The sequence below is a fragment of the Eublepharis macularius genome, chromosome 2 (genome assembly GCF_028583425.1).
Source record: "Eublepharis macularius isolate TG4126 chromosome 2, MPM_Emac_v1.0, whole genome shotgun sequence".
Classification (NCBI taxonomy): Eukaryota; Metazoa; Chordata; class Lepidosauria; order Squamata; family Eublepharidae; genus Eublepharis; species Eublepharis macularius.
In genome coordinates, this window is record NC_072791.1 from 130,414,802 (window position 1) to 130,439,397 (window position 24,596).

The following is a 24,596-nucleotide window of genomic DNA, read 5'->3' on the forward strand; positions in this document are numbered from 1 at the left end:
TTTCATAGTGTAAAATAAAATTTATATTCCCCTTTCCTTTCCATGTTCAGGACTTGTTCTTTAGTTATGTTTAAGAGATACAGATTAACAAGCTTACATATTAAATGTTATTGAAGTATTGATCTTTCACATACAGTCTCTGGGTTGCTGCAGTCTTGCAAATTATGAGAGCTGTATGTATGAAGTATCAAGGTTACTCCAGTTCTCACAACTAGTACTTCCCAAAGGAGCTGCTGACTGCCCCTGCATGCTCCCAAGTGCTTAGGTTGGAACTGACATCAATACCCTGTTAACCTCAAATAGAAAGATATTCCACTGTTTCCTTAATATGCTCAGGTTTCTCGTACGTCTTCAATAGAAGAATTTACAGTTGTGGAACAACCACAGAAAGTATCTCAGTGCACCTTTGCCAGATGGCCATATTGTGCAGATGATGTGATCAGGATCTAAGTCAGTCATAGAGACTGTGAGAAGGTAGTCTTTTAGGAACTTGGTTATTTGGTTGTATTATTGCCCTTGTTAGGCAGTAAGTATTGAATTATAAAAATTGTGGTTATTGCTGAATTCACTTGCTATTTTTTTTGTTGGCAGTCCATAATTTTTTGGAATGCCTTTCCTTTTAGAGGTTTGGCAGACTCTGTATTGGACCCTTCAGCCCAAGGAAGAGAACTTGCATCAGCAAATGATTTTCTCACTGCACAGCCACATATTGCATTCTGTGCTGTTCTTGAATCCCAGAGAGGATGTGTTTTTTGTGGGCAGGGGGGAGTGGGTCACTTTTATTTAGCTAGGCTAAATAAATAAAGCATCAACATAAGTATAGATAATATAAGTATCAATTTAGTATATCATTAGAGAATAATTTGTACAAATGTAGTAGTAAAAATAACGTAGCCTGTACCCATGAAATGTAGTCTTAGTTGTAAAGGCTCAGTACATACTTCAGTTTTTTACTGTTTGGTGACAGAAAAAAATTCTGTTTTTCAAGGTTCTCTCAAGTGGTGCTGCTAGTAGTACTATCTCAGCCCTGTCACCTGGAGGAGCACTTATGCAAGGTGGAACACAGCAAGCCATAAACCGTAAGTACTTGGCTTCAAGCTCATTTATCTCCTCATACGAGCAAAATGGTCCACACGACCATGTAAGCAATTGCTGACTGCATTGAGCTGAACACAGCTAGGTTGTCTAATTGAACAATTGACCAGTTCATCCCTTGACAGTGGCATTTTCTGCTTTACACACTAGGTCAATGGCATGCTCTGTTGAGAAACTTTCTCTTCTAAACTTTCGCATATGATATGATAGAGCTTATCTATACACATTCATAACTTATGGTGCCTGTATGATCCTATACTGCCTAATGCAGTTACATAGGGGAGTGCACAAACATTTGCAACTTCTGGAAGATACTTAATTAGGTAGGCTGAGCATCGGAAGCTAGCATCGTTTCCTCCACTTATTTATTTACGCTATTTCTGTACCAGGTTTTTCTTGGTTCTCATGGCAGTTCTCAGTTTTAAGCCAAAACAAAGCAACTCTTTAATTTAGCATCCTCTAAAACAAAATAAACATTGCCCTGTGGTTTATCATATCTTTGTTGCACTGACTTCACCAAATGGAGAATTATGGTGAATAAATGGAATAAATCACTTAAGCAGAGGAGTTCATTGAGGTTGAGTACCTCTCTTGTCACAGCCTTTTCTAAAATAGAAATAATTAAATAATTTATTTAATCATCAGGAATATTCCAAAACCATAGAATCTTTGTTTCCAACCTTGGAAACATCTAAGTGTTAAAGTGCAATTTGTTCTTTCATGGTTCTGAGTTCTATATTGATACTTTGATATTGGCCTTGTGCCCTTTTGTATAAAGAACTCTTTGATGTTGCAAGTATCTAATACACACATTTATCTATATCCACTGCCAAATATCATTATGCATTTATAAGCTGAGGTAATTACATATTAATGTGTTAATGTGATTTTGTGGTTTTGTAACTGCAGAGATGGTGCCAAATGATGTTCAGTCTGAACTAAAACACTTATATGTGGCAGTAGGAGAACTGTTGAGGCACTTCTGGTCCTGCTTTCCTGTTAATACACCATTCCTAGAGGAGAAGGTAAGGAGAATTAATAATATGCCTTTGGCTATTGTTGCAATTGATGCTTTAGTCTGTTATGCATTGAAATATGGTTGAATGCCACATATTGGAGCTATTGATTTAACAGCATAAATCTTCCTTATTATGAATAATATACTACATGCACATTTTTTGGTGGAGAAAAGAATAGGGCTCTTTGTGAGGAACTTGTAACAGAAAACCCAGATCTCTCCTCGTCTGCCACTCCCACCCTCCTATCACCGTGGCTGCTTCCTTCTCACCTCCTGACTACTGCCTGCCTGCCTGCCTCCCCACTTCATCAACATTATCTTTCTCCCCCACCCTCACCAACATTCTTCTCTTCTTGACCACCACCAGCTGACCTGCCCCTGCAATGCTTATTTAGGTGGATTTTTTAAAAAAAACCTACACCTGGGTGGCCAGCCTTATAGATTTGATATATACGACACTGAAAAGGAAATTCGCTGTTGGAGTGATTTGGGCACCAGCTGATGTAGGCCTGTAGCTCAGTAATCTTTCAGAAGAGGTGATACTTCCTATTCAGATCTTTTAAAATGTGTACTTCTTTAACATAGTGTAGTTACCTGGACTTCTAAAAAGTAATGCTCTAGAATAGCAGTTCCCATTGTGGCATTCCGATGCCATGGTGCCTTTTGATGTATTTCTTAGTAAAACATATTTAATGGATCTGACAGGGAAAATAGGGGAAATTGGATTATTCCAAACCATCTGACTGAGTAGCACTGCTCTGAGCTCAGCTTTAGCAGGTGCATCACAGCCACATGTCCTTGGTTTGGCTATAGTCATAGACTTTCTTATATCTCTGAGCTTGGAAACCTTGATCTGATGCTAGGCAAGGAGCCATCATTCCGCCCCCAAACACACACACATACTTTTTTTCCTGTATAGTGAGCTTAATATTCAAGAAGTGTTAACCGTTTAGGAACAATTGATTACATATTTCTGAGTATTTACAGTATTGTGGTTTGAACTCCAATATTTTCTTTCTTTTAGGTTATGAAAATGAGGAGTAATTTGGAAAGATTTCAAGTTACAAAACTCTGCCCATTCCAAGAAAAAATTCGAAGACAGTATTTAAGCACAAATGTAAGGGGAGGAAATCACTTTTAAATCATGAGCAGCTTACAATGCATGTACCTTGGATAGACTAGTATATACTGAGTGGTAGTCATTTACTATGTATGATACTATGTGTACTTATCAGATTTTTTTCCTAGCCTGGAAATGTAAAATATAACAATATGAACATAATTGTGGTGTATATAAAACTAAAGTTGTTGTTGAGATTGTTTTTTCTAGCAGTGTCAAGTCTAGTGAGCCCCTTCCTTAGACAAAATGGATAAAGTTAACAGATAGAGGTGCTTTTAATTGGCAATTTAACACAGTACTAGAGGGCATAAAGCGTATGATCTTTAGAATCTGCTATAGCATACTGGTTAAGTGGTTCGGCTGCGAATCAGTACTACACTGGTTTGAATCCCACTATTGCCATGAGCTCAGTAGGTGGCCTTGGGCAAGCCTTTCCTCTCAGCCCCAGCTCCCCAGCTGTATTATGGAGAGGATAATAGTACTATCTTGTTCACCGCTCTGGGTGGGGCACTAATCTTTCTAGAAGAGCAGTATATAAGTGCAGTTGTTGTTATAGAAACACTTTTTTAACCAACCTCCAGCTTTTGCCTTTAGAGAGGAAAATAAATCCATTTGTTCCTCCTAACTCATCACAGAACCTCTCCACATTGTTAATTGATTGCCTTTTTGCTACTCTGCCCCTGAGCTTTATCACAATCCAAGATGTAAAAGTCACAGGGGAAAAAGGGGGGGGGTTGTCTTTTGGGAATGGAAATCTTGGGAATAATTGAAATATGTGCAGTATTTACTTTCCTATCAAACTTCAACTTATTTTGCTGATCTAACAACATAAAATGCATCCTTTATACCTTAACAGATAAAATTGTACTATTTGCCATATTTATAGAATTTAAAAGTATAAATATCTTCATTTTCTGTAAGAAACTGAAAGTACACCCAATATTTGAGAGAGACAGAGATAATGTTGCATACTATTACATCCTGTGCTAATACATGCATCTTTAATTTTTGCTGTCTGCAAGGTAGGCAAAAATAAATTGCAGATAGAAAATAAATTCTGTAGTAAAAAGAAAGTGTATTAGTTAGACAATCTTTCTTAGTCTCAGTTATGTGGGCTACAGGATGTTAAGTTACCAAGACAAAAGTACAGAAGGGTATAATATATGGGTGGAAAAAACACTCAATGAAACCATCATGAACTCACTAATAAAAATAATAAATGTGTTCAAACAATAAAGATAAAAATATTTACAACTACAGTAACAGTGCACCAAATTACTACATGGAATATAAATATACATGAAAATAGTGAACAAAGAATTAAATATATGACAATTTAATAAATAAGTCCAGTACAAATCCATCAGAATGACAAAAGATTGTTTCTAGTAATCTTCAGATGATTTTGATAAAACAATGCTACCTGAAATAAATTAAGCACTCTAAAGTGAACATTATTACTATGAAGGACATAGAATGCTATTGGGTATTTAATACTACATTCTGGTATGCTAACAGCTGTTACCTTGAATTATGTGCTGACATGAGAGAGACCTGATTTAGAACTCTGAACCTTAATGGTAACTGTGCAGCTTTGGATACTTTTTGCCTGGTTATTTAACATTTTATTTGTCATTGACTCTTTGTGTGTGCGTGCGCGTGCACATGGTATGTATGGTTTTTGAAGCCCATTGGATATGGTTTTCATGATCTACTTAATGCTATCCCATTAATTAATTGAAAGCGCTCTATGTTCTCTATAGTAATAATGGATGTCTTCTTTAGAGCTCTTGATTTATTTCAGGATATTTTTATCAAAATTACCTGAAGAAGAGTGCTCAAACCAGGATCTGCTAGCAAACCATAACTTTTCTAGACTCTTGCCTTTTGGACTTCTGTTGGATTTGTTTTGGACTCAGTTATTAAATTGTCATGTGTAGTAATGTCATGTGTAGTAATTAGTGTGATTAAAGTGACATCAAATCACAGCTGATTTAGGGCAAACCCTCAAAGAGTTTTCAAGGAAAGAAACAACCAGAGGTGGTTTGCCATTACCTGCCTCTGCACAGGGATGCTGGACTTCCTTGGTGGTTCCAAGATCTGATGAGATCAGGCTAGCCTGGGCCATTCAGATCAGGTAATTTAGTGCACTGCTACAGCAGTTGTGATTAATGCTATTTTCATCTTTATTGTATATATTGTTGGAATATACTTACTGTTTTTATTAGGGTGGTTCAAGGTAGTTCCATTCTGTTTTTTCCATCCATATGTTATACCTTCTGTGCTTTTGACTTGAAGGGTTGTTGAAGGGTTTCTTCTTTTCTTTCTTGGATATTAAGCTAAACATCATAACACTGAAAACTTTGAACAACTGCCGCGCAGTCCTGAGGCCTGTCGTGCCACCAGTGCTCACGTAGCTGTGACATTGCTCATATGTTCCCTAAGGACCTTCACAAGAGTGCACAGTGAGGCTGCAGCAGGAGGTGCATGTCCTGGCATTCCCTTGATGACCCCGCCAGTACCCCCAATGGCCATACTGCCCCCATATGGGGGCTCACGAGTGGCAAGCAAAAGTGCAGCAAGCAGCGATCCCTGCTGCCCATTGACACGGCATCCACATGGAAGTGCCTGGGCAGAGGGAGCTGCCCAGCCAAGCGTTAGGCACGGTGCGTGGCCCCCTTTGGAGGTGCAGCCCACTGCGAGGGGTGTGTATGGCATCTGCCCCACTGAAGAGGAGGGACTCACCAGGATGGCTCAGGAGCATGATATGAGAATGGCCAGTGGCTGCCACCCTCCTATGGATGAGAAGGGTCTACATCCCACTGGGGGGTGAGGCGCATTCACTGGTGGGGTGGTCTCCAGCTGCCTGGCTGCATCACCAGTGTGATCCCGTGGTGTGCCCTAGGCCACACTTAACAGGCAGCGGCATAGGAGGGGGGCTGGCAGGGGGCCATGAACCGTAGCCGTAAGCTGCCAGAGCAGCCCATCAGTGCATGCCTGACCCTTGCGCATGACAGCCAGTAGATCCCTCAGGTGATATGCAGCCAGTGCAGCCAGGCTAGCCATCCAGTCATGGTCCCAGGACACAGCCTCCCTCCACTCTCTGCGTGTCTCCAGCCAGTCCCTCTCGATCACCACCTACATGGCAGAAAGGGTAGGGAGGATGCACTGTGCAGGGTGAGGATCCCAAACCCCAGCACAGAGGCCCACATCTCCCAGGTCCCTCTCTGGTGTAGAGCCAGAAGCATCATCCCATAGTCTGTCCATCCCACCAACCAGTGGTCCTCCTCGCCCCCCACTGGCATCGCCCTACCACAGAGGTCTCCCGTGGTCGCCAGCTTCAAGGACCTGCCAGTACCAAGAGGCCGGTAGGACAGCTGTTCATGCTGCTGCAGGCATTCGGGAGGGAGTCTCTTAGATGTACCACTACAGCACAGATCACCAGCATGCCGGCCCCTGTGGGGGAGAAACCCAGTGCTCGGGCCAAATCATGGGCATGCTGCCTGGGCCCCAGGATGCATCTCCCACCCCTTCATCTTTGTCACTTGCTGTGTTTGCTCCCTGAGCACCAGCCTCATCTGCCACATCAGTCAGCTCCATCTTGTCCTGGCGCCCCTCCTTGGGCCCAGTGGGGTTAATGAATTAAAAGACCTACAACAGTAAGGACTAGCAACTTAACATAAAGTCTACAAAGTACAGCACACACTTGTGGTGTAAGTTACTAACCACTTTTATGAACAATATTAATCACAAAGGCCACTAGCCGGTCCCTTTTCAATACAAAATGAACACAAGGATTGCACAAACAGAAAGTCCACACTCCCCTATGGGGAAGACGTCCCAAAATTGTCTCTTAATGAACCGAGTCACTCTTTTTTACTTAATCACGGTGGTCAAATGATGAACACATTCCAATGACCAGCCCCCAGTCAGGAGATTCCACAAAGAGGACGCCAAGCCTGCAGGGAGGACGGAAAGCCACCATGCGCTCAACAGGGCGCAAGCTGAACTCCTGTTTCGTATCTTCTTTATCAAGAGCGCTATATACTGGTGGTTGTGCGGTTCCACAAAGCTGCACTCTCTCCTCTAGCTCCTCTAGCTCCATTTCGGACTTTCTGTTTGTGCAATCCTTGTGTTCATTTTGTATTGAAAAGGAACAGGCTAGTGGCCTTCGTGATTAATATTGTTCATAAAAGTGGTTAGTAACTTACACCATAAGTGTGTGCTGTACTTTGTAGACTTTATGTTAAGTTGCCAGTCCTTACTGTTGTGAGTCTTTTGATTCATTATCTTTGTTACCACACAGTGTTCCCCTCTGTATTTTTTCCTAGTGGGGTTAAGCCTGGGGACTGCAGCAAGGTGGCCCTGTTCCACATGGCCTCCTCGCCCAGTCCGATTGAGACTTAATCCTGCAAGTACTACAAGAGAGTCGGGCATGCTTGCACCACCACATGTATGCTCCACTCAATGGGGCAGAGGCACCTGGTGGGTCCTCGGGGCTGCTGCTTCCCTGGGAGCCCAGGGCTGAGGACTATCCCTGAGGATGTGTTGTGAGGCTGCCACAGGAGGAAGTGGAGGGGGGAGCTCCTGCCAGCCACGGGCAAGTAAAGAGGCATGGAGGGACTAGTTGTTCAACATAGACTTCATTGAACTGCCAACGGTGAGGAGAATGACTGGCCACATGCAGGGCTCTGATTGCAGCCAAGAAGGATCATCGGGGGCTAGAACAGCCATGCTTCTTGGTTTCCTTGACAGATCTCAACTTGCCTGAAAGAGAAACAGACATGTCTGGGCCTTGTGCCAGTCACAGCCAGGTCTGCCATGTCCTGGGAGGGTGTCCATGGCCAGGGGCAGCAGCTTCACTGTCACAGGTGCTGCTGACAAACAGCTTGAGGGGAGAAGAGGGAAGGAGAAGAGAAGGCAAGTTTCCCCCCACAATGGGTGTCTATGGGCTATGCTGTCACTTTGTGGTGTAACTTTTCTCAGCTGCAGGGGGCATTCCCGTGCCCAAAACAGCTTAGAGAGGGGACTAACTCATGCCCTACTTCCTGACCCACCAAAGCAGGGACTTACACCCCTGTTACACTCACACCCAGCTGTGGCCGTGGCCAAGTACATGTGCAGAATGCAGGCAGAGTGGCACCAGGCTGATGTGCTGTTGTAGGGGTGGTTATGCTGGCGTAAGCCTAGGATATGGCAGCATAACTCCTTGTTGGAGTCCAGGGCACTTTTGCCCCTCTCCTTAGGATAGCACTGCCAATAATGTATTATCATAAAACATATTAATCTTTAAATGTACATTTAACAAAAAGTTAAAGATGTATATGTCTACAGGTGAGAAGACTTTTGTTAGTCTTGCTCCAAATTTTACAGTTTTTCTATTGAAAAATTGAAAAGAACTCAGAAAAAAAAATCCCCAAATTTTTCTGGGCCTTCATATCTGTCATAATTATGGACAGCTGTCAGCTGCTCTCTCAGAACTTGTGCTCTGATTCTTTAGTGTTTTTCTGAATTTATTGTCCTGCACATAAAGGGGGACTTTTGGTAGAAAACACATAAAGTTGCTCATTTTTCTGTATAAGTCTTCTTACTTCATGAGTTTTTCTTAGGGCAAAGAGTTAATTCATTGTGAAACTTGAGGTAGAGTGTTTTTCCCCAGTTTCAGCACTCTGTCTGACTACTGTAGTGTTCCTACTATTTGAGTCTGATCCACTGAGAACTTATTTTCTGAAATACAAGGCAGTGGGGTTTTTTTTTACTTTTCAATGGCTTATTAAAAGGAGAGTTGTCTTAAATTCAGATTCTGCAGAGACACAAGAGGGTGTGCAGCTCAGTCACAGCATGGAAGTGCTGCCATGTGCCCTTTTCCTTAATGCTTTCTGGCTCAGCCGGAAAGCATGGAGGAGGAGAGGCCAGCCTTCATCAACTGGGAAGGGTACTGCAGTATGCACTTTTGTTTGGCCAGAACACACAAAGGGAAAGAAAGGCCAGTTGCTCTATCAGCTATGAAGGGGGGCTAGAAGCAGCCTATGTGACTGAGTTGTGGGGAATACACTGCCTTTCTTCCTTCATGCTTTCTGGCTCTGGATTGACTCAGCTAGCAGAAAGGCACAGAGGCCATGGTTGCTGTGATAATGAAGCCCTCTGAAGCAGCTTGGCATGGGGAACTGGGAAGACACCCCTGGCTGGTTGGCTCGCTTCTTTGGGGTGGGGTCATCTTAAATGCAAGATCATGTTTTTATGTATAGGGTTTTTTTTTGTTAATGGAATTCTTATATTTGGGTCATCTTCCTTTTGAGTAAACATGGTTCATTAACTGAGGCGGAGGTGCTGATCCTCTTTCCCATTGAAGCCCTCTTTCTCCCTTTCCCCCTATCTTCCTTGAAGAGCAGCATTTCAGGGGGAATTTGGGGCTCCAGCTGGAGATGGGAGGAAAGTGAATCCCACTCAACTGATGAAATGCCTTTTGTCAGCAAAGAGTTTCCATGGGGTCCAAACCTATACTACCAATTTAACGTGAAATACTTGGCTATTAACCATGTTTTTGATACTAATTATAATAGTTCTTGTATCTTTTTCAGCTGATAAATCACATAGAGGAGATGCTGCAAACAGCCTACAATAAATTCCACACATGGCAGTCCAGACGTATGCTGAAGAAGACGTGAAGACCCATTGAGGTCAAAGTATGAGGGGAAGAATTTGCAATCGCTGTAGGACCACAATGAACCAATATGTAGATCTTACAGAAATTGCAAGAAAGTCAGCATCAGCTGAACTGTTAAGAATGATGCTAACTGACCTTGCACACTTTGGGGAAAGGATCAGAGATCACACTTGAAAACTATGGAGTTAAAAGGAACCAAACCAGAAGAGCTAAGTGGCAAATATATATTAAAAAGACACTGTTTACTGCAGTTACTCAGGAACTGCTTTTGATTTTCATAAAAAGCTGCTTTCAAAAATAAAAATTTAAAAGGGTGTATTAATAAATCCAAGATTGTTTGTCTGGTTTTTTAAAGTATGGCACAGGGTAGAATTTAACATTTCTTTCTTTACTATATCCTGGCATTTTGTTGAATTCTGTTTATACTTCTAGAAATAGGCTTAAAATTTTTAAATGTAATGGAGAGACTGTTCTGCCTCAAATTCTTAAGAGCTTAATTCCTAGAAGACAAGTTTTTGCCCTGTTTCCCCACAAATCAGCAGCCATTGCACTAAGAGAAGTTTGGCATGAAAAGAGGCACACTTAGCAGACAGTGTGGGGTTCTTATGCAGAATTTTTACCAGCCATCAAGTTTGCATGTTTCTTTGGAGTGCAAGTGTGTGCTACTTCACTTCTTTTTTAAAAAAAGATGATTGTCTGGAGGTAAAAATACATTTTAAAGTAGGTTTAAGACAATTTAGAAAGTAGTACCTTTTGTACCATTAAGACAGAAACAATCTTTAAATGTACTTTTCCCACTTTTCTCCTGATGACTGTTAGCGCTATATTTGGCGACTAGATAATCATTGAAGAGTGAATATGAAATATTTAGATATATTTGGAATCTGCATCATATTCTGATCCAAATATGAGGCATTTCACTCTTACCTAAGATGTACCTGCCATGTATTAAATACTTGACTTGTTAAAACAAAGTAAACTTGTTTTATATAGTCTATGGAGTTAGACTGCTTGTATTTCATTGTCTTAATGTCTTCCCCATTAACAGAGTCTATACTAGGACCAAGCAACTGGTTGAGATTATATGTGATGAAACCTACTGAGGTATTTTTAATAAATCAAGATGAGTTTAATGGTGTTTAAGGGCAGTCATCACATTCATTTCAGAGATAGACACAGCTCTTTTTTTGTTCACACTGGTTCATTTCCAGAATGGATTATTAGGAGAATTAGAATTGTATTACTGTGTTAACAGTGTACATTTTGGATTGCTACCCGTCTTGAGTAGCTATATACTCTAGCACTAGTCAGTTTGTGAGCCATTACAGTTTCTCTTTGGGTAGAGTGTATACATGTTTAACATGCTCTCTCAGTGTTTTTCAGTGAGTGAAATTCTGCAACAACCAGAACTGTAAGCAAGCCATTGTATTTATTTATGCTGAAATAATATTGAGAAAATTTAATGCATTATGCTTCAGAAACTTGCTGTTTGACTTTTCAGAGAGGTTGCATGTTATGTGCTAGTAGTTACTAATGATTCTGCTGCAAAACACGAACTATTTTCTACTGAACTCAGCAGATTATAGTGAATTGAGAAAAGTTGGAATTAATCATGAATGGTAAAACTGGTGCTCTTGTGGGAATGTCATCTTGCTAAAAACAGTTCTTGTACTATGTAGTTACTAGTGTGTTTGGGTAAGCCCCTCAGCTAAGAGTACAATTTATTTTGATGGTGAGGCACCAGTGATGGATTTTACCCCACACTCAGTTTTGAGCATCATCTCTGCAACAAAGAGTGTACTTCCATTTGCAAACTAAACTGAGAAATGTTTGGGGTAGGCTTTAGAGCTGATGTGTAAGGTATGCATTTCCTAGTTGATCATGTAGCTATTAAAGCATAAAAGTATAAGTTTGCACTGATAATTCTGAGCAATAATTATTTTAAAGGTGGGTTCAAGTAAAAGTGTTGCATAGGCAACTACTAGATTGCCAGTTAATTGTTTGGCAAAATATTTTTTTCTGTTTTTTGTCCTGGTATTTCAAGCATTTATAGAAGTACCTCAAAGTTGGTGTAGTTGCAGAAGTATCCCCAAACAGAGCTATGCACTTTGGATATTTTCAGTTATTTGACTAAGAACCACAAGTTTCTCCTAACAGAGATGGCAATAGCAATCTGTCATGCACATACTTCCCTTATAGTTCTTCCCTACTTTTGCTGTGTGATCTCTGCTGATTTCAGTACTATTTAAGCATGTCCAAAACTGATGAGTGATCATTAACTGTGAATTGTTTTTTGCTTAACCATACAGTCATTGGAATCTGAAATTGAACTTGTATTTAATGGAAACTCATAAAACTTGTATCACTGGCATTGATCAAAAGTTATAGAATAAATCTGAAATCTGTAGTCAAGTCTTTTCTGATGCCTTAGGGTATTTTTTTTGGTGCCCCTTCTCAAATGCAGACAAATATTGAAGTTTAAAAACCAGATTGATTTGTGTCTTACTACTTTTGGATGTTTCTTTAAATTTTGAAAATGAATTATGTCCAAAAACTGTAAGGCATGTGGCATTTTTTAAAATTTGCAATTTAATTACTAATTTAAGCTCAAATTGTTGGATCCAAAATATCACAAATGGAGGTTTGCTCTTGCAACTGAGCTTTTATCCCTCCCACTACAACTTGCCATATTTCTTCAAATGCTGCCCCTGGATAACAAGGAATTCAGAGAATAGTGCTGTGCAGAGTGTGGATGTCTACAGTAGAAGGGAAAACTGGCAAAAACTACCCCTTTTTGCCATATGAAAATGAATCTTGGATCCAATTCATAGTATTTACAGCTGACTATGTATTGGTAGCCGTAGGAACTGGATTAAATGTTTGGGAGAGAGAGAGATCTTTAGCTATTTTTGTGGTTATATGTGGTCTTTAAATGAGTTCAGTTTTGAAATACTGTGAAATCATATTTCTGGCACTTGAACCCAATGTAACTGCAACCCTACCATCTCTTCTACATCTTATTAAAGTTGTAGTGAAACTACTTTTTTCAGTAGAAGGCTTCTGTTGAATACAACATACGGTTCTGTCCTTCAGAGCCCTCAAAACTAATACTGTCTGTGCTCAAGCCCTGGCATCAAGAACAAGAAGACTCCACCATTCCCTGGAAACTGTCAAGGGCTGAAGTTTTTAAGAAGCTTTTTCGTGTACTCTTTTTTAAAAAAGCCTAAAAGAAGAACAAGATTAAAATTATTTAATTCATTTTATTGTCATGTTTGCGCTGCATTTCTAACTTACAGAACCCTAATGGTTCTCAATAAACTTTTATCCTGATTATTCCAGTAATCTTAGTATTCCTCATGCATGAAAGGTGTTTGACTGGCAGCTTATCTAAAAATAGCATGTTACCGTGCTCCTGAAGGAACCATCTTTGTTAACTGATCGTCATGCTAATTGTCACACAGGCCCAAACTTCTTTTATTGAGCAAACAAGTATGATCATGCCACTGGTTCTAGTTATTTCTTAGGTGCTGCATCTTTCATTGACCTATTTCAATCTGATTGTCAGTGTAGTGTTAGACCAGTGGAGGAGGATTTCCTGTGGAGGGTAATACAGATCTCCTGGCCTTTCTAGATGTCTTGGCACTTTTTTACTGCAGGCTTCTATATTTCTCTTAATGACTGGAAAAGTAGTGATGGAGTACATGTATCTCCTTATCCAAGAACTTTTTTGGTGTTCCCAAAAGCTTTCTTTGGAGTTTTCATTCATGTTCCATGGTCTAATATCTAACTGAACTACTTTGTTACATCAGACCAAGCCAATAAGAGAAACAGGGTAGTGCAGTAGTTAGTGTAAAGTTAAGATCTCGGAAAGCCAGGTTCAGATCTTTACTCTGCCATGGAAGCTTGCTGAGTGACCTAGGGCCAGTCACACAGTGTAACCTATCTCACATGTTGTTGTGAAGATGAAATGGAGGAAAGGAGAATGAGGTAAGCCACTTTGGGGTCCCAGTGGAAATCAGCACTCTGCTTGTTCAAATTCCACTACTGCCATGAGCTCAGTTGGTGGCCTTGGGTAAGCCACTCCTCTCAGCCCCAACTCCCCAGCTGTACTGTGGGGACAATAACACTGACTCTGTTCACTGCTCTGAGTGGGGCACTAATGTCTAGAGGAGAGATATATAAGCACATTTATTACCTATCCATCCCCTCCAAGACAGGGATACATAGAAGAGGCAATTTCACACAAAGGGAAACTTAGCTGATCTACTAAGGCAGCTGGAAAGAAAACCTATACCAGAAAAATAGAGAGATAACTCTCAGTGGGAATCAGATGTTTATGCAGAAAGTGAGAGGGAAGGTAGAAAACAAAGAGTCCAATAGCACCTATAAGAATAACAAAATTTGTGGTAGGGTATGAGCTTTTGTGAGTAACAGGTCATTTGGTATCTGAAGAAGTGAGCTGTGACTCATGAAAGCTCATACCCTACCACAATTTTTGTTAGTCTTATAGGTGATACTGGACTCTTGCTCTTTTCTGCTGCTACAAACAGACTAACAAGACTACCCATTTTGATTTAGAGGGAAGGTGGCATGGTATAGCCTGAGCTAGTCAGATCGCAGAAGCTAAACAAAGTCAGTACTTAGATGAGACTCCACCAAGGAAGATTACGCAGAAGAAGGCAATAGCAAACCATCCACTAACCTCGAAATCCCCAGCAGAGGTTGCCTTAAGTCAGTTGCGACTTGATGGCACTTTACGCACATAATATACAATTTATTATATAATATCCCAAACAAGGAAGAAGATGAGATAGAAATCCCATAACAATCTCTAAGATTTTTTAAATCAGAGGACTACCAGCATCTCCTATTCAAGACCATGGCAGTCTTGGATCTTCAGGAAAATCCATCTGAAGAAAAAACAGGTCCATCCACCTCAGAACCCAAGGGGAACAAAGAATTCTTCCCTAGGTCAAGCGTAGTGGAGATGTTCTTTCCTTTCCCTGAATTTCTGAGAAGCTATTAAAGCCAGAATGGGCAAAACCTATGGCCAACGGGCAATTTCCAACCTTTATTAAGAAACTGTATGCTTTACCGTCATTTAATAATCAGTTTTTTTCAGATCCCCCAATGGATGCTCCAGTAGCAGCATTACAGTCATCTGTCAAAAGATGGTGAGGGCACAACCTGGGACAACTTAGACAAAAGGACCAACTTCACCCTACGAAAAGCTCATGAAGTCACTTCAGTGGCCATCTAGGCCTTTGCCGTTGCCTCGATAGTATCAAGAGCAGCTATGGTATGGTTTAGAAAACTTATTCAGCTTATTCTAACCAGCAACTGTTGCCTAGTGAAGAGAGCCAACATAGTCCTCAAAGCAAATGCAACAAGCAGCAGGAGTGGTAATGGCAAGTAAATGGAAAGAAGGAGAATGCCCAACCAGGGAAATTTGGAGGGACAAAGTGTCAGAATATGCAGTGATAGTAAAATTGACAAATTACATAAATAGGAGGCCAATAAAAGAATCTGAAGAGAAATGGGGAAAATATTTTGCTTAAAACAGATAACATTTATAAGATATTTTAGACCTGCAGATTTGAAAATGATTGTATTGAGATATACTTGACAATCTGATTGTAAGATAATTAGTTATATAAAGATAATAGACTTTATAGTATTTAAACATTGGCAAAAGGTCAGCATTGTTATAGGTATGTAACGTATAAGAAAAAAGTAATGAACATTCAACCCTTTAAATTTTTGTTAATGAACTTCGCTTCATGTCAAAAGTTGTTGCAGGCCTGGCTCCGACCTAGCTGAGAAAAAATGTGTTGGCCTCTGCTGGTTCTCAAGGGATTAGCTTGAGAACCCTTAGCCGCCTGGCTCTCACCCTCCCTCCCTGTCTTCACTCCTTAATTTCTCACGGCTAGCAATGCCAATTAAGCAAGTGAGCCCTGATTGGCTCTTGACTGATAGGGTGATATCAGCAGGGCTGAAAAGATGGCTCCCTGCTATACACTTTCCCCTTCTCTGAGTCATTATTTCTTTACCATCATGTGTAAGCGAAGAATATTTGTCTCCAAGTGAACACACCTTTATCTTCAAATACTTTATGTAATGGGGAGAGGACCATTCCATAATGTGAGTAGTTTATACACTATCTTAGTAGAGAAATGGTCCCTGCACATTGAACTGCCCTGCAACGAAGGAGAGTGGGCATGAATATGTTGAAGCCACCCACTGCTTCCAAGCGATTGACTGGATATCTGCGGAGTGCAAATGTGTGGAGGAAATGGCCACAAGTGGACACAAGGTTAACAATGTTCTGAAAGCAGTGCCACTGATCACGGGGTGTAGGATGTATGCACAGCTACTTGCTGCACGTTAATTCACCATATGGAGTAGTGGTCTGTACTGTCTCATAATTTCAACACCTCATGCTGTTTGACATCAGGCAACCAACAATAGCCCAGGGACAAGTAAGTCAGTGAAACAACAATGAATACCAAAATGAAAAACTAGTATAATTCTATATATGGAACAGTGAAATATAGCTTCAAATATAAATACAAAGAACCATCTCAGTGGAGTGAATACAGAGACCAGTCTTAGTCAATTTCAAAAGACCAAGTCTCCCAAGCCCAAAAGCACGGCGCTGAAAATAAAGTCAATCAAACCATCCGTTCGTTCTCAAGTCCTTCCAAAGTTCAGACGTCCGTGTAGTCCAAAAGCCGTCAGCACCATCTTAAAGAGACAGTGATCCATAAGACCTTACAAGGGTCTCAATTCAGAGTGTAACTTACCGTGTTTTTTGTCTTATGTATCGCTGTCTCTTTAAGATGGTGTAAGAGTTAACAGCGTGTGAAGTATTTAACATCTGTTCACAATGGGTGGGGTCTGTCATTATTGACCTTGCTGTGCTAAGAATAGACTGCACTTAAGAATTGCTTTGCCGTTTTTGTTGGTAAGTTTATAAAGGCAATTTTTTGTGGATTATCTTGTATGTAAATTTGGTCCACACATTAAGAGGGACAATATTTTCTATGTTATATTTCCTATTTCTAGAGGGACTTTGGTGGTATTGGTCGTGGCCCCTGATGAAATTGTGTCTAGATGAAACAAGCTAAATGAATTAATCTTGCTGGCTGCTTGTTGGGCCAACCCAGGACTGGGCTGGCTCCTGGGATACATCTACCTGGATCCTCTACATACAAGAACTGATTCAGAGGATTAGTGTCCACCTAATTGACTCCACATTGTCTACTACTACATTGTTGACGGTTTGATTGACTTTATTTTCAGCACCGTGTTTTTGGGCTTGGGAGGCTTGGTCTTTTGAAATTGACTAAGACTGGTCTCTGTATTCACTCCACTGAGATGGTTCTTTGTATTTATATTTGAAGCTATATTTCACTGTTCCATATATAGAATTATACTAGTTTTTCATTTTGGTATTCATTGTTGTTTCACTGACTTACTTGTCCCTGGGCTATTGTTGGTTGTTTGTTGAGGTTCTGCTTTCAGGGTTGCCCTTGTGTTTGCATTCGTTTGACATCAGGCAACAAAATTCTAACCCAGTCCACTGCCTATGCTGCTGGTTTTCTGTTTACAAGGCATTTGTAACATAGAAGAGCATTTACAATGTGATTACCATTTCCTAGCAGTCAGAATTATGAAGTTATTTCTACTTCCCACAGTCTGCTGTAGTTATAAACCATGATTCATTGTCCCCTTTCAGTCATGCCATGTTTGTTATTTATCCGATACAAAATCTGGAACTTTTCAGAGTCCACTATTACATGGTCCCTTTGTGTGTTATGCATTTCTGTGGACATATACACTATACTACACTCACATGGATGAACAGGAGGGCTGTCAGACAGCAGCTGGCACTAGGTGTGATACTGGATTGGTTGGAAGATAAAGGGGGAAGTGCCATTAGTGTACCATTGTTACATCACTTCTGGGGAAAACCCAGTAAAACCATACAGATTCCACCAATTCCTACAGTGGCATGACATCACTTCGAAGTTTCTCCTTTCTACCAGCTACATGTTTGCAACTAGGTTCCAACGCATAAACAGAGTATAGTCCCAAATGCTGAAATATCCCAATGGTTACAATTAGATTAGATTATTGCAATGAGCTGTATATGGGACTACCTACGGAAATTTCAATTGCAGCAGAATGCTGCAGCAAGAATGCTAAGAGGACTGAGTGAGAAGGAACGTATCAGTCCACATTTAACTCATCTACACTGACTTCCAATTCATTTCCAGGCACAGTTCAAGATGCTGGTGCTGACATTTAAAGCCCTATATGGTTTGGGGCTACCCTGACCTGGATAGCCCAAGTGAGCCTGATCTGGTCAGCTCTCAGAAGCTAAGCAGGGTTGGCCTTGGTTAGTAATTGGATGGGAGACCTCCAGTGAAGACCACGGGTGCAGAGGCAGGCAATGACAAATCACCTCTGTTAGTCTTTCGCCATGAAAACCCCACCAAGGGTCAGCATAAGACAGCTATGACTTGACGGCACTCTCCACCACCACCATGGTTTGGGGCCAACATATCTGCCTACTCCCTTATGAACCCACCCAACAACTGCAGTCATCTTTGGAGTCCCTGCTTCTGGTGTCCTCGCCATCCAAGCCTAGACAAATGGCAACCGAGAAGAGGGTTTCTCAGTAATGGCACCAAGGCTCAGGAATTCACTCCCCAGGGAGATTTGCTTGTCCCCTTCTGTTGCTGCCTTCTGCCAGCAGGTAAAGACTTTTTTGTTCTTTTTAAGCTCTCATTTTAAATTGTTTTAATTATGTATTTGTATACTGATTTTAATGCTTCTTTACTATGAGATTTTAAGTTGTTAGAGGGCAGAAAGACAGAGTAAAAATACTATAAATAAATAGTGGGGTGAATTTTAGGGTTGAGGGTATTTTTCCACAACTTAATCCTCAAGGTTTTTCCCAGTGTTGAGAAAAAAATCCCCTGTGAAGACCCAAAGGAAGATGCCAGGCAACAGGAGTTCATTCTTTTCTCAGTCTCTCACTGGTCTCTGTCCTTCATTATCTTTACAGGGAACAATTAGTTTCTCCTCACCTCTATGGTATAGCATAGGAGAAACTTAAGTCCTAGAGTATCCACCTTCTGTAGCTACTTTAGAACTTCCATGTAGAGTCTCTGGTATACCATAGAGTTTTGCCTCTGAAGATGCTATTTATTCCAGGAGAAGAGATCTCTGTAGTGCAGAGATCAGCTGTAATACCAAGAGAACACCAGGCCTCATCTCTTGTAATACCAAGAGAACAGGCCTCATCTTGGGGTTGGTAACCCTAGCAGACATCTAGTCCTACAGTTTACACGAAAGCCAATATTTTCCTGGCCGTGGTATATATAGGTTCCTTCTTTTTGTCTAGCAATAGTCTGTGATAGCAAGGTTGGTGCCACTTGACACAAGTCTGATTTGTTTATTGCCTCTGATGTAATTTGAGAACTGAAAATCTGTGTCCTTAAATAAAGGAGAAGAGCCAACTGTATTGCCACCATCCAAAATGTTCCAATGTCCAGGGTTGTTTGCTCTTCCTCTGGCAGAACCAACATCTTTTTCTGTACCAGGACTTTACATGTGGAATGACATGCAAAGGGGTAGGCAGGGGCCTTTCTGCATAGACATTCCTGGGGAAAGTGCAAGTCTGTTGAAGGGGGCAGTTAATGATGTCCAAGGTCTTTCTTCTAAGTTGTACCTCTAGTTATTTTATTTGGGTTGTATCTTATTTCCAATATTGTTGCATGAATACTTTAAGGTTACACGTTAAGCTATTTTGAGCTAATTTGGGGATATGTAGAATAAAACTGTGTTGTATAAATTAGTCTACAAGAAAAAAGAATGCAAGAATCCTAGCTGCTACTTCAGAATGTGATATTATTTCATATTCTCTTTGTGCAGCAATGTTTATGGTCACCAAAATTCCATGTAGAGATTTTGTAGGTAACAGGATAAGAAAGGTTAAAACTATTGACATGGTGATTGGCAGCCATATTATAAAGCAAACCTTAGGGCTGTAGTGTTAGAAGAAGAGCTGTTCAGGGAATATAGGGTGAGCCAGCCTCCACAGCTGGCACTGCTAAGTTACCACGAGGTCCTTCCATCTCTTGTACTTGATTAAAATCTCATTCAGCATCAAATGAAATTATGTACTGGCATCAAACTCAACAAATCGGCTTCCTAGTTGGCTAATATAGGACATCCATTATGCACATAAACTGAAAATATTAACAATGATTTTTGCTAAATAAATAGGGTACAAAAATTCAGACAATCAGCCCCCAACTAAGACTGAAACTGGTAATTAGCTCAGAGCCCTAAATTCCATCTAGGGTGTTGTTGTTGTTGTCGTCGTTGTTCCAGTTCAGTTAACAATCCTATCTCAAAATCCTCTCTAAAAGAATCCAGTCACTGTACAGCCTATTGCCACTCGGTAGGTAAAAAGCTAACGCAATTAGACATGAGAGACATCAAAGTATCCACACATTCTATTGAAACAGCCCCAAAGCTGCATGTAGCTATAGTTAATCTTTGAGTCCCCTTCTCCCCACCCTTTTATTTCATGGCTGAAATACACTGCCACTATGAGACACTGCTTCTGCTCCTATTCCAGATGGTAAACATCCATCAACCGGTGATTATTTTAGAACAAGGAGCTAGATACCTATTAAGGCAATTTTCTCCCCCTATGCTTTCTGCATTAATGTCCTGAACAACTTCTTGATCTAGGAGACAAGCCACTTCAGCACAAGTAAACATTGTTAATAAGCCATTTATTTTATTCCAGATGAAAGAACTATAACAGAGGAGCACCATTATAGCAAAAATATCTGTCTGTGTCTTTGCAGTGGTGAATTCTTATTCACTGCCAACACCATCGCATACTAAGCTCATAAGGTTAACAATGTGATTTCCATACTATCTACTCCTTAGTACTGTTTAGACAGCCCAATCCTGTGATTCAGTGTTTTACCTCCAGAATGCATAAGTTTACATGTGAAGGGCCAGATCCTGACTGAGCTCATGCCAGAGAGCAACCTTATCAATATAGCTGATTCCAAACATGACCTTATCCTTGGATACTTATATCCAGCCATGAATAGACACTATCCATGAAGCCATGAATAGACACAATAAATCTTTCTATGGATCTGAGAATATTTCTCGGTGTGCAGAAAAATTAAAAAATACATTGGAGGGTTAATCTCCCCCAGCCTGAAAGTAACAGAAGCAGCTCCTTTACTTTTAAGAAACGGATGTCTTCTCAGATCTCAGCAGCCATTGTGGGGGTCACTAGGCAATCACAACATTGCCATCCTTCATACTTTGGTTTCTGTCAGTAAAAGGGTTATTTTGGCCTCCTAGTCCACCCCTGCTCCTAGTTGCCACTGGGCAACTTGCTATCATGTGATCTGCACAACTCACCCAGATGTGGCATTGACGATAGCTTAACGTCACACAACTTACCTGACCCTATCAGCAATCTCCACACAACTTGCACCAGGGCCAGCACTTGTCATCACACAACTCAGCTGAGATTCTTGCTACTGCACGACTTTGTGACTTTGCTAGAATTTTTCCAGAGAGATGCTGGCAGAAGAGGGAATGAAGGAAAACCGAGAGCCACTGTGGTGTAGTGGTTAGTATCAAAGTAGGATCTGGGAGACCCTGGTTCAAATCCCACTCTGCCATGGAAGTTTGCTGGTTGACTTTGGACTAGATCTCTCATTCAACCTAATATACTTCACAATATTGTTGTGAGGATAAAATGGAGTAGAATAATGTCAGCTGCTTAGTCACCATTGAGGAGAAAAGTAGGATATAAATGAAGTAAATAAATAACAAAGCTGAAGAGAAAGGCAGATAAAGAAATGTTGATTGATGAGCCAGAAGGAGAGAAGGACACAAGGAAATGATATGGGGGACTGCTAGGAAAAGGAGGAAATAAGTGTGGGGAAGGGACTACAGGGCAAAATGAAGTGACCCTGCAAGTCCTTGCAGGTTTCCAATTTATTAGGTTATAAAAGTATCAAACTCCATTTTGGAGTTGGCAAAAATTATAGTTTAAGTAGGTATGAGAATCTTGCTTTCTGAGAGGCAACAACATTTCATTCCTTCCTCTTTTCATCGTGCCTAGTAATAGATAGCGCCCAAAATAGTCTAAGGGAAACTTCTAGTTCCTGACGACTAGACTGGAGATATAAATTCTTCCTGGAAGAATTAATTTGAATGAGCAGGGGTCATTTTGTAGAAAAAGAGCTGGAGGAACACATTAGCATAACTCATTAGCATATGCCATACCTCTTGCCATCGCTGGAAGTGTGTCATTAGTATAACTGATTTGCATATGCCACACCCCCTGACATCACCTATTCTGGCTGTTTTGGAACCAATCTTGGCCATTCAGGGTCGAAATTGAGCCCAAAATGGCAAAAATGGGCTGAAAATGGCTGAAAAGGGGCCCAAAATGGTCAGGATTGGGATGCTGATGAGCAGGAGAGTAATCCACCACCTGTCAGAGGCCTGATACAGGCCATTTCGGCCCCAATCCAGGCCGAAACAGGCCCAAAATGGCCGAGAGTCAGGTGGGCGGAGCTACCTGACGTGAACTTTTGGGGGAACTGCCGAAACTGCGTTCCTGTGCTCAAAATGAGCACTGTGAATGAGACTACAGTGAAGCTGTCTTACACATCCCGTGATGCACCTTCTCTGCACATGCTTAAACCTTCCTAACTTTTCTGTGAGGGAGAATTGTTTACTCCATTGGATGTATCAGGGGAAAAATCCCTGCTGGGTTTCCTGGTGTGGGGAGTGGCTAAAAAGCAGGGGTTCCACACCTCTGCTGAGATCTTGCAGTTTGACCCAGGAAGGGGGGCATCTATGCAAAGGGGCTGAGGAATCCCCACTTTCCAAGCACCCCGTTCCCAGGAAATACTCCTAAGACTGATCTATCAATAGATCAGAGGGCTTTCCTCCTAGCTCTTTTTTTTTTTTTTGCAGAACGTAAAGAGATTTTATTGCCAAAAAATACAAAGTAGAATCTGCATGAGACAGTTGGTCCCTTTACTGCTTGCTTAGCTAAGTGCTGTTTTGTTAAGAGCAAGTCTGTCAGATATATGAATATTTTACTCTGCATCTTTAACATTTCTGAGGTTGCTGAATAATGCACATTCTTTTGGGCGGTATAATCTTTTCCAGAGTAGGCCGTGGCTTTTGATGTGCTGCTTGTGTGACTGCTGCTGGGAATTTATGCCTGAGTTTCTCCAAGGCATCTGCTAGCAAGGCACTCATGCTTTGCATTTTTGCAATGCTGATTGTGCTGGTCTTTTCATTCCCATGAATTTTGGGATTCCTTTCAACAGGTGCATTCTCCAGCTTCTTAGAAACTCTCATACCTCCAGCTTTGACTGCGGGGGAGCGCCCTCCTTTCAAGGGGGAGGCGGGCGCAGAGACGTCGGGCTTTGCCAGCATTGCTATGATGGGAGAAAGCACGCCCCTGCTCCCTACGTACTACTGCTGCTGCTCTGTCGAGAGCTGAGCTTCGTTCCTTTATGGCTCCTCAGAGCAAGGGGCCCCTCCTAGCTCTTCAAGGCTGTCAGGGGGCTTCCGGCATCGCACAAAGATGGCGGACGCTTAGATTCCTCGCTCCGTACCCCGACTACCCACCGCGGCCTTTTACAAGCTCGTATGCAGGGGTAAGCAGCTCAAAATATGGGTAAAACTGGAGGAGGGAAAACTAAGCCTGCTGAACAGAGCAATTCTTCTTTAAAAGCATTTTTGGAGCAGGCAGAAGCAAAACAAGCCCAGTCGGGAAGCAGGCAAGCGCCGTCCAAAATGGCGGCCACAAAGACCGTAAAAGAACTCGAGGGTGCGCAAGCTCTAGAGGGTAAAATACAACTTGCACTCGAAAAATTAGAAAACAAAATAGTCACAAGACTGGAAGATATAATTAAGAATCAAACTAGTGAGCTTAAGGAATCAATCAGTCAAGTAGCACAAATTGCAGAAAGTGCTAAGCACCTAGCTACTGATAATCAAAGAGAAATCGAAGCCCTGCAGGATAGAAATGAGCAGCTTCAAGAAAAAATAATGGAGTTTGATAACAAAATAAGATCCAGTAATATAAAGATTAGGGGCTTTGATGAATTTGATGAGCACAATACTGAGCTAGGAACATTCATTGCAGAGTGGCTAAGGAAAGAATTGAAACTAGAAGATGGCATCACCCCTGTAATTAGTTATGCATACAGAATTGGTCCATACAATAAAACAAGAGCACGGCAACAACCAAGGGATATAATAATAAGCCTTCCTGACTACAGGTCAAAAGAAAAAATCATGAGAGAAGCTAGAGCTAGAGGCCATTTCTCCTACTTGAACAAAAAAATATATATATTCCAGGATCTCTCCAGTGAGACTTTAGCGAAGAGAAGAGACTTAAGACCAATCATTAATAAATTAAACGAGGCTGACATGAGGTACCGCTGGATCTCATCGGCAAGAATCCTGGTGCATTGGCAAGGGAAAACTTACCAAGCCCATGACATGGAGACAGGCAACGCGCTGCTTAAAGAACTTCAGCTGGACAACCAAGTCATCTCTACAAGCAAAATTAATCCAAACAGTGCAAGATTGTCTCTAAATAACTGGAGTAA

The 24,596-nt window shown here is 41.2% G+C and overlaps 2 protein-coding genes across 4 annotated transcripts in view; one reads left to right on the forward strand and one right to left on the reverse strand.

Annotated features, from left to right (window-relative positions):
• Nucleotides 1-13,118, forward strand: part of GTF2H1 (general transcription factor IIH subunit 1) — a 33,903-nt gene extending 20,785 nt beyond the window's left edge. For all 3 annotated transcript variants that reach the window (XM_054970745.1, XM_054970744.1, XM_054970747.1), the window contains exons 12-15: nucleotides 989-1,079; nucleotides 2,005-2,120; nucleotides 3,138-3,230; nucleotides 9,815-13,118. In XM_054970745.1, the coding sequence (XP_054826720.1) occupies nucleotides 989-1,079; nucleotides 2,005-2,120; nucleotides 3,138-3,230; nucleotides 9,815-9,901 (387 nt within the window). In that variant the 3' untranslated portion in view covers nucleotides 9,902-13,118. The remainder of the gene's footprint in view (nucleotides 1-988; nucleotides 1,080-2,004; nucleotides 2,121-3,137; nucleotides 3,231-9,814) is intronic.
• A 9,817-nt stretch (nucleotides 13,119-22,935) lies between these two features.
• Nucleotides 22,936-23,423, reverse strand: LOC129324848 (death-associated protein-like 1). The gene has a single exon (XM_054972266.1). The coding sequence runs from the start codon at nucleotides 23,410-23,412 to the stop codon at nucleotides 23,080-23,082; it is 333 nt and encodes a 110-aa protein (XP_054828241.1). The 5' UTR covers nucleotides 23,413-23,423; the 3' UTR covers nucleotides 22,936-23,079.
• Nucleotides 23,424-24,596: the final 1,173 nt, after the last annotated feature.